Source organism: Oncorhynchus clarkii, chromosome 25 (genome assembly GCF_045791955.1).
Source record: "Oncorhynchus clarkii lewisi isolate Uvic-CL-2024 chromosome 25, UVic_Ocla_1.0, whole genome shotgun sequence".
In the NCBI taxonomy this organism is placed as follows: Eukaryota; Metazoa; Chordata; class Actinopteri; order Salmoniformes; family Salmonidae; genus Oncorhynchus; species Oncorhynchus clarkii.
Genome location: NC_092171.1, coordinates 28,835,240 through 28,851,089, shown reverse-complemented (window position 1 = coordinate 28,851,089; position 15,850 = coordinate 28,835,240). Strand labels below are relative to the sequence as shown.

At 42.5% G+C, this 15,850-nt stretch overlaps 1 protein-coding gene across 3 annotated transcripts in view; it reads left to right on the top strand.

The window, feature by feature from the left end:
* The window catches only part of LOC139384132 (zinc finger MYM-type protein 4), a 28,059-nt gene that overhangs the window by 3,378 nt on the left and 8,831 nt on the right, over positions 1–15,850 (top strand). For all 3 annotated transcript variants that reach the window (XM_071128806.1, XM_071128808.1, XM_071128807.1), the window contains 14 exons: positions 6,435–6,747; positions 6,904–7,081; positions 7,228–7,440; positions 8,226–8,373; positions 9,228–9,343; positions 9,614–9,952; positions 10,242–10,392; positions 13,326–13,486; positions 13,777–13,939; positions 14,093–14,209; positions 14,327–14,518; positions 14,810–14,955; positions 15,221–15,344; positions 15,603–15,788. In XM_071128806.1, the coding sequence (XP_070984907.1) occupies positions 6,435–6,747; positions 6,904–7,081; positions 7,228–7,440; positions 8,226–8,373; positions 9,228–9,343; positions 9,614–9,952; positions 10,242–10,392; positions 13,326–13,486; positions 13,777–13,939; positions 14,093–14,209; positions 14,327–14,518; positions 14,810–14,955; positions 15,221–15,344; positions 15,603–15,788 (2,547 nt within the window). The remainder of the gene's footprint in view (positions 1–6,434; positions 6,748–6,903; positions 7,082–7,227; positions 7,441–8,225; positions 8,374–9,227; positions 9,344–9,613; positions 9,953–10,241; positions 10,393–13,325; positions 13,487–13,776; positions 13,940–14,092; positions 14,210–14,326; positions 14,519–14,809; positions 14,956–15,220; positions 15,345–15,602; positions 15,789–15,850) is intronic.

Below are 15,850 nucleotides of genomic sequence, written 5' to 3'. Positions count from 1 at the left end.
ATGACTTCCTTGAAAGGTGGGAAAGTAACTGAAGCAAAAAGGATGTTGAGCGAAAAGTGGCAGTCGAGTGTATCCCACAACGGTACTGTTAAACTTTGAAAACTTTGAAGGGATATTGCCAATCAGAGTACAAATCCAATTTAAAAAGTCAAATAAAATGTTATTTGTCACATGCGCCGAATACAACAGGTATAGAGACCTTACAGTGAAATGCTTACTTACAAGCCCTTAATGCAGTTTTAAGAAAAAAGTGTTAAAGTATTTACTCAAATAAACTGAAGTAAAAATAACAATTAAGTAGCAATAAAACAACAGTAGCGAGGCTATATACAGGGGGTACCAGTACAGAGTCGATGTGCGGTGGCACCGGTTAGTCAAAGTAATATGTACATGTAGGTAGAGGTAAAGTGACTATGCATGGATAATAAACTGAGAGTAGTGTAAAAATGGGGGCTGGGTAGCCATTTGATTAGCTGTTCAGGAGTCTTATGGGGGCAGGAGCTGCTACCGCTTGCCGTGCGGTAGCAGAGATAACAGTCTATGACAAGGATGGCTGGAGGCTTTCGCAGTTTTTTGGGCCTTCCTCTGACACTGCCTGGTATAGAGGTCCTGGAGGGCAGGAAGCTTGGCCCAAGTGATGCACTGAGCCCTTTCTGGTTAAATAAAGGTTAAATGTATATTTTTTAAATTAAATCCGTTTGGCCCTGCGGCCTTGTGAATGTTGACCTGTTTAAAGGTCTTACTCACATCGGCTACAGAGAGCGTGATCACACAGTCGTCCGGAACAGATGATGCTCTCATGCATGCTTCAGTTTTGCTTGCCTCGATGCAAGCATATATGTTATTTATGTCTGGTAGGTTCGTGTCACTGGGCTGCTCGTGGCTGTGCTTCCCTTTGTAGTCCGTAATAGTTTGCAAGCCTTGCCACGACGAGCGTCGGAGCCGGTGCTAGGAATGCTATGTTACCTTGTCAGAGAATATGTACCATCTCCACTTCAGTGCTTTTATGCCAAAGGACAGAGCATATTGCTAATGTGTACAAATGTTATATTAGATGTGCAAGGTGTGGTGGGGATGAAGTGTACGGAAATGTAGATCTGATACAAAATTAAATGATGCAACTGTGAGCGCGTAGTGCAGCATACTGGTGATGTGAAGTACAATACAAGCCATGGAAGCGCAGAGGTACCAAGTAACGAATAATGTATCCCTTGTGGAGGCTGTGTGGAAAATGAACAAGCCTTTTGATCTAAATGCTCTGGTTCCAGTACATTAGCAGTCAGTGGTGGCTGCTTCTAGGATGCCCATAGCATCGAGGGGGTCCATGGCACCTCGGACTAGTGTCAATGTGACACGCGAGCATAAATACATGGTTGTAAATCGTATAGACTTCATAGCTTTCTTGTGTAAAGCAATCAACATCGGCTATATGAAAGAGAGAGCAGGACTGCACGAATAATGAAAGTAGTGAAGGCATTCCAAGAAATACTGAACATTACTGAAGTTTCAGTACCCTTGATACATCAGATGATCAGGAACAGAATAAATTGTTGTATTATGTGTTTTATCATCTTCCTTCAATGGAATGCTAGAAGCTTTATTGCTAATTGATTTAGAGATTAAACCTGATGTGATATGTCTTCAAGAGACGGCTTAGACCACATCTTTATTTTATTATTCCTGGTTATTGTTCAATCAGATCTTGATAGAACAACTAGTCTTGCATATTGTAATATACAGTATCTGTTCCACCTGAATATGAATGCGTCATGGTGGAAGTCTACAGTACAGGTAGTCATATTAAGCTTTTCAATTTCTACAGTCCTTGTTGACAACTATCAGTAGCGATGCTTGATGAATTATCAGGATGCTTGGGTTCTAGAGAGATATGATGTGGTGACTTTAATACACATTAGTTTGTGGAAGCACACATACAGATGTTAATTGTGTGATTTTCGAAGATATGAGGATAGTAAGAGCATTAGTTTGTCTTAACGATGGATGTGGTACAATAATAGATGTTGTCAGAGGGGTTACATCCTGCCTGGACCTCACACTGGATTCTAACTCTATTGCAGCAATGTGTGAGTGTAATGGATGATTCTACTGTTGGGAGTGGTCATTTCCCAGTTTGATGTACCATCAATTGTGATGTCACTATTCCAGATAAGGCACCATTCAGAATATGGGGCTTTCCTAAAGCGGACTGGGAAACGTTTGGAGAACATTGTTTAAACTCTGTTGCAGAGTTGTCTCTAGAGAGACCTGTTGATGCTGCCTAGAGGCAATCTCTTATTTTGAATGCAGCAAACTTACATATACCAGTGAGTGAAGTGGGTAAGGAAAGAAGTGTGGTTCCTTTGTGGACTGAAGATTGCTCTGCGGCTATTTGAGGAACGAAATAGGGCCTACAGAGTATTACGTAAGATTTTGACTCCTGAAAATCTGGTTAATTTCCAAAGAAGAGAGTTTTGGTGTATAGGGTCGTTAAGTCTTCCAAGAGAAATGCATGGAGACGGGTAAGTTCTACAATAGGCAGGGGTACGGAGCTGGAAGATGTTTGGTCCATGTTGAAGAAGATGACTGGAAGAAGCAAAAGTACTCGAATTCCAGTTTTGGTTGATGGTGATAATCTCTGTATCAGATTAAGAAAAGGCTAACCTGTTGGGGAAGACATTTGCTAATGTACAGTCGTGGCCAAAAGTTTTGAGAATGACACAAATATTAATTTTCACAAGGTCTGCTGCCTCAGGTTGTATGATGGCAATTTGCATATACTCCAGAATGTTATGAAGAGTGATCAGATGAATTGCAATTAATTGCAAAGTCCATCTTTGCCATGCAAATGAACTGAATCCCCCAAAAATATTTCCACTGTATTTCAGCCCTGCCACAAAAGGACCAGCTGACATCATGTCAGTGATTCTTTCGTTGACACGGATGTGAGTGTTGACGAGGATAAGGCTGGAGATCACTCTGTCATGCTGATTGAGTTTGAATAACAGACTGAAAGCTTCAAAGGGAGGGTGGTGCTTGGAATCATTGTTCTTCCTCTGTCAACCATGGTTACCTGCAAGGAAACACGTGCCATCATCATTGCTTTGCATAAAAAGGGCTTCACAGGCAAGGATATTACTGCCAGTAAGATTGCACCTAAATCGACCATTTATCGGATCATCAAGAACTTCAAGGAGAGCGGTTCAATTGTTGTGAAGAAGGCTTCAGGGCACCTAAGAAAGTCCAGCAAGCGCCAGGACCGTCTCCTAAAGTTGATTCAGCTGCGGGATCAGGGCACCACCAGTACAGAGCTTGCTCAGGAATGGCAGCAGGCAGGTGTGAGTGCATCTGCACGCACAGTGAGGCAAAGACTTTTGGAGGATGGCCTGGTGTCAAGACAAGGTGAGCGCTACCATCAGTCCTGTGTCATGCCAACAGTAAAGTATCCTGAGACCATTCATGTGTGGGGTTACTTCTCAGCCAAGGAAGTGGGCTCACTTACAATTTTGCCTAAGAACACAGCCATGAATAAAGAATGGTACCAACACATCCTCCCGGAGCAACTTCTCCCAACTATCCAGGAACATTTTGGTGACGAACAATGCCTGTTCCAGCATGATGGAGCACCTAACTAAGTGGCTCGGGGAACAAAACATTGATATTTTGGGTCCATGGCCAGGAAACTCCCCAGACCTTAATCCCATTGAGAACTTGTGGTCAATCCTCAAGAGGCGGGTGGACAAACAAAAACCCACAAATGCTGACAAAACTCAAAACATTGATGATGCAAGAATGGGCTGCCATCAGTCAGGATGTGGCCCAGAAGTTAATTGACAGCATGTCAGGGCGGATTGCAGAGGTCTTGAAAAAGAAGGGACAACACTGCAAATATTGACTCTTTACATCAACTTCATGTAATTGTCAATAAAAGCCTTTGATGCTTATGAAATGCTTGTAATTATACTTCAGTATTCCATAGTAACATCTGACAAAAATATCTAAACACACTGAAGCAGCACACTTCGTGGAAATTCATATTTGTGTCATTCTCAAAATTTTGGGCCACGACTACATAGTGGAGTTACTTTGAACACAGTCGTGAGATTTTAACGCTCATATTAATGTCTATAAGAAGAGGGATGTTGTTGACTCTTTGGATGCTGATTACATTGCATGGGATGCGATTAGCCCTAATAGGCTGTGGATGGACCGCCCCGGTCATAATAAATTGTGTTATGCAGTGTTTAAGCATCTTCCTGATGAGGTCATAAAGATTCTCCTGGGATTATTTAATAAGATCTGTAGTGAAGGGGTTATTCCTCCTGGATGGAAACGCGCCGTTTACCTTAGAGACCAATAGCACTGACCTTTAACCTATGTAAACTGATTAAAAAGATTTTAACGGACTGTCTTATTTCTTTGAACACAAATGTCAAAGTGGATTCCATAAAGGTAGATCTACCTTGGAGGCATTAGTAAAGGTGATCAATGAAGTGGGAACAAACTCTGGTCATCAAAGAAGTAATGGCTACTGTCTTTTTGACATTGAAAAGGCATACAACACTATGTGGAGAAAAGGCCTACTGATTAACATGGAAAGACAGGGTGTATTGGTGGGGGGGGTTATATAAATGGGTTCTGGTCTTCTTATTTATCCGTTCTTTTCAAGTTAAAATAGGATCCAATTTATCTGATTATGGAGTTGATAATTGTATTCCTCAAGGCATTTCTGTCAGTCCTATTCTGTTCAACATTATGATTAACAATGTGTTTACGAATGTGGTTGCAGCATTGGGGCTTCCCTATATGCTGACAATGGAGCTATGTCGAAGAGGGGAAGGTATGTCTCGATCAAATTAGCATAAAATGCTTATTTCTCAAATTGAGTGCTCATTTTTTTTATATCCGCGTTGGTGAGCATTTATCCTTTGCCAAGATAATCCATCCACCTTACAGGTGTGGCATATCAAGAATCTGATTAAACAGCATCATTACACAGGTGCACCTTATGCTGGGGACAATAAAAGGCCACTAACATGTGCAGTTTTGTCACACAACGCCACTGATGTCTCAAGTTTTGAGGGAGCATACAGTTGGCATGCTGACTGCAGGAATGCCCTCCAGAGCTGTTGCCAGGTAATTTAATGTTAATTTATTTACCATAAGCCACCTCCAACGTCGTTTTAGAGAATTTGGCAGTATATTCTAACTGGTCTCACAACTGCAGACCACGTGCAACCACGCCAGTCCAGGATCTCCACATCTGGCTTTTTTGGGATCGTCCAGCCACCGTGACCGCTGATGAAACGGGGTTTGCACAACCAAATCATTTCTGCACAAACTGTCACAAACCATCTCAGGAAAGTGTGATCTTCACGGATGACAAGATCCTGAGGCCTATAGTCGTGCCATTCATCTGCCGCCATCACCTCATGTTTCAGCAAGATAATGCACAGCCCCATGTCGCACGATCTGTACACAATGCCTGGAAACTGAAAATGTCCCAGTTCTTCCATGGCCTGCATACTCACCACACGTCACCCATTGACCATGTTCGGGATGCTCTTGATCGATGTGTGCGACAGCATGTTCCAGTTTTTTAAGGTATCTGTGACAAACCAATGTATAGCTGTATTCCCAGTCATGTGAAATCCACAGTTTAGGACCTAATGAATTTATTTCAATTGACTGATTTCCTTATATAAGCTATAACTCAGTAACATTTTTGAAATTGTTGCATGTTGTGTTTTATATTTTTGTTCAGTTGACTGTTTAAAGATGGTTGATTGACTGGGGATTCAAATGATCAGTGCCGAAGTCTTTGCTGTATGTTCTTCTCAAAGAAGAAAGTTGCTGATAATTAACTGTTTTTGTATGGACATCCTATTGGTAGGGTTTCTACGTTCAAATATTTGGGTCTATTGTTCAATGAGAGAGAGACATGGAAAGATCATAAATGTTGAAACAAAGTGTTAGAAGGCGGTGAATCTTATGCTCTCTGGTTATGGTAGAAGCTTTTATAGTTTTTTTTACCAATATTTACAGATGGTTCCAATAAGCAGGCATTTACATTCCTCAATTTGATGTGGAGATACAGTACTTGTGTCATGTTGTTTAATCTCTTACATACGGTACCAGTCAAATGTTTGGACACACCTACTCATTCAAGGGTTTTTCATTATTTTTTCTATTTTCTACATTGTAGAATGTAGAAAATAGTGCCAAGTGTGCAAAAAACAATGCCAAGTGTGCAAAGCTGTCATCAAGGCAAAGGGTGGCTACATTGAAGAATCTGTTTAACACTTACACTTTTAATGTAGAAAATAGTAAAATAAAATAAAAACCTGGAATGAGTAGGTGTGTCCAAACTTTTGACTGGTACTGTATATATTCACAATAAAATAAATAGGTGCTTGATTCTGCCCTGTCTCCTTCAGGCTCTATGGCAGCCTCCCAGAACACCACCTCCATATTTGGACCAGGAAGAAGTGTAGTTCCACAGGGGCCAACAATGACCCTCAGGAGCCTGGCTCCAGTGCCCCAGCCACCCCAGCCCCAACCCCAGGCCCCCAGCAGCTCCAACCCAGCCAACGCAGTGCGTGTGTCCTGCTCAGGCTGCTCTAAGATCCTGCTGCGCGGTCAGACTGCCTTCCAACGGAAAGGATCCACCCAGCTCTTCTGCTCCACCGTCTGCCTCACTGGGTTCACCCTGCCTGCCATCAAACTGAGAACCTGTTACCAGTGCCTCAAGTGAGTCACTCAGCCACTGTCATCCAAGTCCCAGCTGAACTGTGGTGGTGCTCCAAATAACATTGCATTTTTTTGTCTTCCCCATTACTGTAAAATTCTCTTAACTTTATTGCTGTTTCTAACTATTTATTTATTCTGTATAACTCATATCTTCAGGGAGATCGAGGACCCCAAAGATGTGATCAGTGTCATTACAGACAATAACCTGAAGGATTTCTGTAGCCAGTTCTGCCTCTCCGTGTTCAACCGCAGGAGGAAACCAGGGCCTCTCTCCAAGCCTTCTGTCCAAGAGCCTGCCACCCTGAGGTGCAGTATGTGCAAGAAAAGTGACACGGTAAGGGACATGACAGACAACCACTGGTTCGACTAGTTCACTTCTAGTTCTAACTCAATCGCAGGTGAGGTTACATGAGGAAATGTTTTATTTGACTTGATCATTTTGCCTGATTTGATCATTCTCCATCCACCTCTCTCTCTCAGATTCAGCACGAGGTGTCTCACCAGGGCTCCTTGCACAAACTGTGCAGTGATGAGTGCTTCATGCGCTTCCGCTCCTCCCACAACCTGGTCATAAACGTCTGTGAGAGCTGTGGCGAGTACTGCGCCAGTGCTGACAGGAACTGCCGGAGACTTCGAGTAGAGGGCGTCACCATAAAGTTCTGTAGTCCTACCTGCATTAGCACTTATAAGCAGGTAAGCACGTACAGTCAAGTAGTACACACAGACGGTCCTCCATAGAAACCGTACTCCACTTTTGAAAACTGTCTAGCCTTGGTCATATGGTCTTCTATCACAGTGGTTCCTAAACTGTGGGGCACCGGGGTCGGCTGAGTTCCCAAAAAAAGGAACTCAGTTCGGCTTTAAACTTACTGTTGAAAGTTGTAATAGTGGAACACACATTAGGTACTGCATTATCAGTTCCTCTTGTCATGTTAGTTATTGAATACCTTAGAGTGCTGTTTACAACTAGCCCATGTCAGCTAATGTTTTTTTATTTAGTCTTTAGCCATATATATTATTGTAATTTTTTTTGTCACTCAAATAGCACATGAATTAGACGTGGCAAAATGTTTACAATTGCAAGAAAAGATTTAAAACTGCTAAATTTGCTTTGCAACCCATGACAAAATGTGTAGAATTGCAGGAAATAAGCTTTAACCCAAAATTCTCTCCACCAACAAGAGGGGTTGAACAGTTTGTCATGAACAGTGCTTGTGCCCATAGAAATAGACATGGCATGGGTGCGAGTGGGGGGGGGGGGGGGGGGGGGGGGGGGGGGGGGGCGCGCCCAGAGTGAAAAAGTTTGGGAACCGCTGTTCTATCAGGCCTCCCCTCTGAGGCTCGTTCCTCTCAATGTTTCTCTGTGAATAAATTATTGCTATTATGCGCATTTATCTCACTGAGTCCCCGTCTCATCTTGGCCATCATCAAATCTCTCCTAGTTTTATCCACTCTTTCCAATTGTTTCTGTATGACAGACAACCACCAAGGTGATGCCGTGCGGACGCTGCCGTGACCTGAGGCTCATGTCTGACATGTTGGAGAGCACCGACTCGGAGGGCAAGGTGGAACTCTTCTGCAACTCCATCTGTGTCAATAAAAGCTGGCCTCAGAACGAACTGTCAGGTAGCATTGACTTTACCATGGTATAAGCGGAAGTCTGCAAATGTATTTTATTTATCGATATTTTAGGCCTTATGTTGTCTGAAAGGTCTGAAATCTGTTTCTGACTGCTAGATTTTTTTCTGGGATGCGTCGGCATTTCCATTTAGTCCAATAATTATTAGTCAGAGAGTAGAAAAACTCTGCAATGGCTTCTGGACTTGGCTCGGTCAGCAGATTTCCCCCGCAAGCCAGGAAACAATTTAGCTTTTCAACCAATATTTCACCATGAAATTGGTATTGAAATGTATTTGCAGTGGTATTAACAAGTAATTTCTCTACCATAAGCCGCCTCCAACCTTGTTTTAGAGAATTAGGCAATACGTGCAACCTGCCTCACAAGCGCAGACCACGTGTAACCACTCCAGACCAGGACCTTCTTCACCTGTGGGATCTGGTGCGGAGGAGTATTTCTGTCTGTAATAAAGCCCTTTTGTGGGGAAAAACTCATTCTGATTGGCTGTGCCTGGTTCCCCGATGGGTCGGCCTGGCTCCCATGGCTGCGCCCCTGCCAAGTTATGTGAAATTCATAGATTAGGGCCTAATTTATTTATTTCAATTGACTGATTTCCTTATACAAACTGTAACTCCGCAAAATCGTTTAAATTGTTGCATGTTGCTTTAGATTTTTGTTCAGTATACATGATTGTACTGAGAATGTTATTATTATGGAGTCCGATTTTTTAAAAGATATCTACAGTTTATTACTGGACTGTTTTAAAGATGGCTTACGGTAGGCTTGATCATCTGTGACCTTGCTGACTAGTATGTAAAAAGTTTCCATTCTATAATAACCGTCCTCCTGTTGTCACACACAGGAACGGCATTCCCATGTACCCACTGCAAAGTGAAGGCTGTCTCTCAGTACCACCTGGCCATGGTGGACGGCACCATCCGCAACTTCTGCTCCTACACCTGTGTCAAGACCTTCCGGGTGCTGCTCATTGATTTATTGGTTAAATGGATTGATACATATGATCTGTGCTTTCTGTGTGTGTATATTAAAGACTGTTCGGTCTCTGTTAGGTAGATTTGAGAGGGATTTAATGTATTTTCTAGCATTCATTTAGGTATATTTTACATAATTATACATTATGCAGAACCATACATAAAAATAAGATGCCAATCAGCCTTTAGAATACGGATTTTACAGAATACATAATATGGCTCTTTTAATGTGCTCTCCTACGATGTAATCTGATAGGAGGCCGAAGGCAGCCAGCCTCCCCCCCAGCAGGGCCAGATGAACGGCTCCTCGTCCACTGGTCCTCCCCCTCCAGCACCACCCCAGGGCTATTTCCGTCCTTATCCCCCGTCCTGGGTCCCCACTACTGGACACCCATACGCTCCAGCCCAGACCTCTGCTCCACCTCTACCCTATGGCGCCGCCCCAGACATGGCTAGGGCATATGGAGCAGGGCAGCATCAACCAGGGCTGCCCATGATCCCCCCCTCTACCTCCACCCCCAAGGGGCATGTGAAACTCTCCTGCCATCAGTGCCCTCAGCAGTTCCGCTGGAAACCTGAGCTCTACGAGTACAATGTAGGTACCCCCCTCTTGTTCCTGAACCTCGTTGTTCATTTCTGATGTGTCATGGCGATTGTAAAATTTGTGGGGTTTTTTATTAATTTTTAGTTTAACCTTTATTTAACTTTAGTTTTGTGATGGGGATTGTTTTTTTTATGCTCTTGTGATGGGGGTTGTAGTTTTGTCTAACGCTCTTGTGATGGTGGTTGTAGTTGTATCTGTCTAATGCTCTTGTGATGGGGGTTGTAGTTGTATCTGTCTAATGCTCTGTGTCCTCCTGTGCTCTTGTGTTGTGTTCCTTCAGGGTCGCACCATGCAGTTCTGTTCCAAACCTTGCTGTGTTGAGTTTAAGAAACAGCGTAATGTCATAGTGAGGTGTGAATACTGCAAACTGGAGAAGTTGGTCAAAGAAGTCATAAAATATGACTTCATCGATCGGCCCTTCTGCAGCGAGAGTGAGTACCGAATCCCCTTTCTCTCCCTCTCTTTCACCTTGTCCTTTCCCTCGTTCAGCTAGTCCTTTCCCTCGTTCAGCTAGTCCTTTCCCTCTTTCACCTTGTCCTTTCCCTCTTTCACCTTGTCCTTTCCCTCGTTCAGCTAGTTCTTTCCCTCGCCAGGCAATAATACAGATGATAAATGTATTCTCAAAATGTACATGCATACATACATACATACATACATACATACATACATACATACATACATACATACATACATACATACATACGTACGTACGTACGTGCAGTGCATTTGGAAAGTATTCAGACCCCTTGACTTTTTCCACATTTTATCACATGACGGTCTTATTCTAAAATGTATTTATGTTTAATGAATTTGCAAAAACGTCTAAAAACAAGTTTTTTCTTTGTCATTATGGGGTATTTTGTGTAGAATGATGGGGGGGGTGGGATATTTTTTAAATTTTAGAATAAGGCTGTAACGTAACAAACTGTGGAAAAAGTCAAGGGGTCTGAATACTTTCCGAATGCATTGTATATTAAGCTGTGTGCACTGAACTGACATGCATGATTGTTGCTAACACTCCGATGTTCAGATGACGGGAATTAAATAGTCTATAATGCACAACACCGCGGTAGAGCGGTGTGTAGCCTACTGTAGCTGCTCACAAAGTACTTCAAAGCCTCTACTTTATCACTCAGGTTAGGTTGCAATTTTCCAGTGCTTCTATTTTTGCAATGTAATGATGTAGGGGAGGGAAACGTATTCTGACAAGCAGTCCGTGCACAACAATTCTTAATGCAATCACAGGAAAACACTTTTGAAAGTAGTTTTGGCAAATTTATTTTTAAAGCAATGTTGGCCTTTGTTAAAAGAGTTGGGTCCCAGTTTTCCATTGCTAACTTTATTTATTTACACCTTCAATTGCGCGAGTGGCATCGTTTTACGAATGCAGTTTTACCACCGGAGTTTCAAGCATGGTTTAGGAGCAGCTGCGCAACGATAATGATTGGTCGTTCGCAACAACCATCTTTTTAAATTGTTATTTTTGGAACCTTCTGGAACCGAATCGTGAAAACCGTCGATTTGTCTCCCTGGTTTTCATACTGTTAGCTACTGTAGCTTTTTGAGCTGCAGACATCAATTATCTGCAGATAAATTATACAAATATTCTCTGAAGATGGTAGTTCCTCATAACATGAGCAATATAGTTAGGAGAGAGGCTCATTCTGGTCCAGATAACATTTTGTAAACTTTTTTTGTTGCAGGCCATATAATAATTTGGTCAGATAAAAATGTATTTTAACTCACATTTCACGATCTGACAATGGTAGACGATGTTTTAGTCTTTATATTTGAGATTTACAGTTTTTCATGGGCAGAGAAGAAGAGGAAGAGTCCCAACTCTGTTGAAAATATCTCTCTCCAGCAGGTGGCGACGTTCCGTCACCAAGCAAGGAGTTTTTTAATGGAGTGTCAAATTTTGTCAACAACAAAAAATGTATGGTTTATATGCTACGTGAGTTTTATTTGATCAAGTGTAAGTTTCGTAATGCGTAAGTTGTTACGAGTGTACTAATATACGTAGGACATGTGACATCCCGGCAACACTTTTGCGGAGTTGGCTATGCATATTCATGGTGTGAGGCTAGTAGCGTAGCATATTTTGTATTTTTTCTATTAACAACAAATCAATACATAAAGCACATGAGGGGGAACACAAGCATACATAGATTACAAACAATGGACAATCGAGCTAAGGGGTACAATATCACATTACAATTACACAGGGACCTTAAGGGACATACATATACTTACAATTCTAACAGCTTTTTTGTTAGTAGAGCATTTAACCGTCTTAAAATACAGTTCAACTTCTTTTTCTAGGGTACGAAAATGTGGTTTTCTGTTTGTAAAAGTAGCGTAGCATCTCTCTCCATGGAATACAGGCGATTGACGTCAACAATCCACATTGAATATTCAAAAATGATTACAACAATGACATGTATCCACCAATACAATGACTCCCATTGTTAAGGGACAAAGATTCAGTACATGTATCTATCTTGTCAGTAATAATCTTTGTTTTAGTTCAATTTCCAATTATTATTGAATGAAGAGCCGTTTGTGAGCCAAATAATCAGTTATTTTAGGTGAATGTAGCCAAATGATCCGGCAGACTCGGAATGACCATCACTACACAACAGCTCAAAGGGAACAATGCTATCTTAAAAGGACAATGGCATACTTTGTAATACATTTGAGTGAATAATAATAATGAGTCAATATTTATAGATATGTATTATAAAAGAAGAAGAAGAAGAACTAACAACAATCAGGATGTTGTGTCCAATTAGGCTAAATGCAGATCGGCTGAAGCATGGGGTTTGTCTATGTACATTTTATAGCCACTATGCTGCTTCAGTAGGGCTCCAGATGATAATGCATATTGCTAATAGCATATCTGATCATATAGACCATGCATAGGCTATATGCATGGTCCAATATGTTAAAATCATTTTTACCAATATGTTTTTGGGTTCATTTCTGGAGGTGGAAATTATATTTTATGATGTCAGCATTTTTATTTTCATTCATTTTGGAATTGAAGGTCCTTTTATGTATATCAAAATTGTCCCCAGGAGGACCCCACACCCCCTAAGCAAGGGGACTGGAGTTGGTCAAACTCATAGTTTAATGCATGGACAAAATGATCCTCTTTCCCTAAAATCATGATGATCATGACTTTCTTACATGAAAGGGGAGGTTAACGTGGCCCCAGACCATCCATTCTGATATCGACTTAAGTTTCAGTCATTGGATTTATTTATTTTCAACCCGTCTTTCACGTAGTCCTTTTCTCTCATCACGTACACCAACTAACCTCATCATATTTATCTATTTGTGTGTGTCTGTGTGACTGTAACAGGCTGTAATCTGCTCTTCAAGCACGACATGAAGGGGCCATGGCGGATGTGTGCCTACTGTGCCAACATCAGCCCCAATATGATCCACAACCACTTTGGTGGCAAGATGCAGGAGTTCTGCAGTGAGGCGTGCATGTCAAATTACACTGTTCTTTTCTATGAGGTCAGAGCTAAAATCATCTTTATGCATGTTGACCTCTGGGTTGTATGTAGCAATCATCTTAGAGTAGGAGTGCTGATTTAGGATCAGTTTTACATGGACAGCAGGGACCTGATCCTAGATTAGCACTCCTACTCTGAGACGTTTTCTAAATTCAGGCCCTGGTCTCTCACTCTCTTGATTTGATTACCTCACAACCACTTCCTGGTTTGATAACTGGGAGCTGTCTATTTAGTCCACAAATGGTTGAAGTCCTTTGAATTGCTGACCTGTTTGTTGTCATTCCCTCCCAGATGGCTAAGTGTGAGTGCTGCAGACGTCAAGGGAAGATGAAAGAGCAACTGAAGTGTTTTGGGGCTGTGAAGCTGTTCTGTACCTTGGAGTGTGTCATTCAGTACTGCTATCAGACCTTCCAACAGCACCCTTGGACTAGCAATGGCACCACTGCTACACAGGGTACTACTAAATTATTTACTCAATTAAATTCCTGTTGAAAACGACTACCTTGTTGTCTGACGTATTGCTACATTTATTTTTTAATGACGGATTTAGGCATACTACTCAACATGTCTCTCATCCCTGCACTTCTTTCTCTTTCTCCCGCTAAAGGTCCATCCCAAACTCCATTCCCCTTCTCCAAGCCAGCTCCTGTCATTGCTGATGTTGTATCGTTGGCCACCTCTCCTGCTGACCAGCCCCATACTACGGCTGCCACTGCCTTGACTGGTAGCTAGCAAACTCATCTAGAACACTGTGGAACACCAAGCATGGTTAAGACATTGTGAAGACGAGGTCTAGTAATATACGCTTTGGAGATAAGACTGTTTTTTGTTTTGCTTGCAGGAGCTCTTCCGACGTCTAACTCTCATGGCAAGAGCCTGGGCGATGCAAGCACCCAGACGGAAGCCATGAGGATCTCAGCCCGCCGGAGGATCATGAAGAACAAGGCCATCATCTGTAAACCCCTCATGCTGGACCAGCAGACCAGCTGCCAGATTCAGACGCAGACCACAGAGAAATCCATGACATTAACGGGTACAAAAAACACCATGCAATTCTAATCATTTGCAACTTTTTAAAAACATATATATATATATATATGCGACCACACCAGTCCTGTGTGTATATATATACTTTTATTTTTCACAACAAACCAGCCCCGTCCATGAAGTTCTAATAATGTGTTCATTACATTTCTTTGGCCTCGCCCTGCCGCTGAATTTGTAAATCATACCTTGCACTACATGTACATAGTGGGTTTAAAGGTTTAGTATTGACATCTGTTCATCATCCTCTCTCTCGTTGTTGATGTTATTGTTGTTTTAGGGTTCGCAGAGACTGGGTTCACGTACACAGAGAACGGGGAGAAAGTGCGGGTGATTGTGATGCCTGTTCCTGTGCCAGTCTTCATCCCAGTGCCTATGAGCTTGTACAGCCAGTACACTCCTGTGCCCATGGGTATCCCTGTGCCTGTACGTCTGCTCTGTGTCCTCTCCTCATGCCCACATCCACTTTCTCTTTATATGCCTCAGAGTAGATACTTTATTTTCCAACGGGAATTACCGGGAAGTACCCATCCCTGATGTCCTTAACACTCACAGGCCCCCACAAACACCCTCATGTCTTGGATTGATATACTTCTGAGAACCCCACCATGTTTCATGGTGCATTCTTTTAATGGTCTGTTAACTTGGCTGGTTAAACCATATTGTTCTGTTCTTTGTGCCCCCTGTCCAGGTGCCAGTGCCCATGGTAATACCTCCCTCGTTAAGCCGTTCAGAGCTCAAGGACAGAAAAAACAATGTTCCATCTCAGACCATGGCCGAGGAGGAGGAGAAAGACAAACCTGTCTCCCATGGAGGTGAAGAGAATAGTTTTTACTCTGAGCTATGTATCGTGTATGAGAACGCTACTGTATCTTTATTGTTGCTTGGCACACCAGCTTGAACAGGTCTCTCTTGCAAAATACATGTTACCTCCATAATGAGATGAACCTGTATTAATAGATAGGCATTGTGTTTGAAAAGCAACTTTTTAAATGAAAATCTCTCTGGTGGAGGCTCTTACTGATTGCTTACATAGCATGTTGTCTGTCTGTCTGTGTGGTGTTTATCCACAGATCAAGGCAGCGCCTACAGTGGGGACCTGGAGTCGGAGGCCGTGTCCACCCCCCACAGCTGGGGTGGAGAGGACGAGTCCACCTCCACATCCAACCCCCAGAGAGGGGCAGAGAAGCCTTCAGAGCACCCCAGCACAGCTCCCTCCTCCCCTCAACTTTTGGACCTGGAGGCTGACTACCCCCCTGGTGAGAAAGGCTCTGAGAAAGTCAACATGCATTTATGTTCCCAGACATTACATTATTATTTA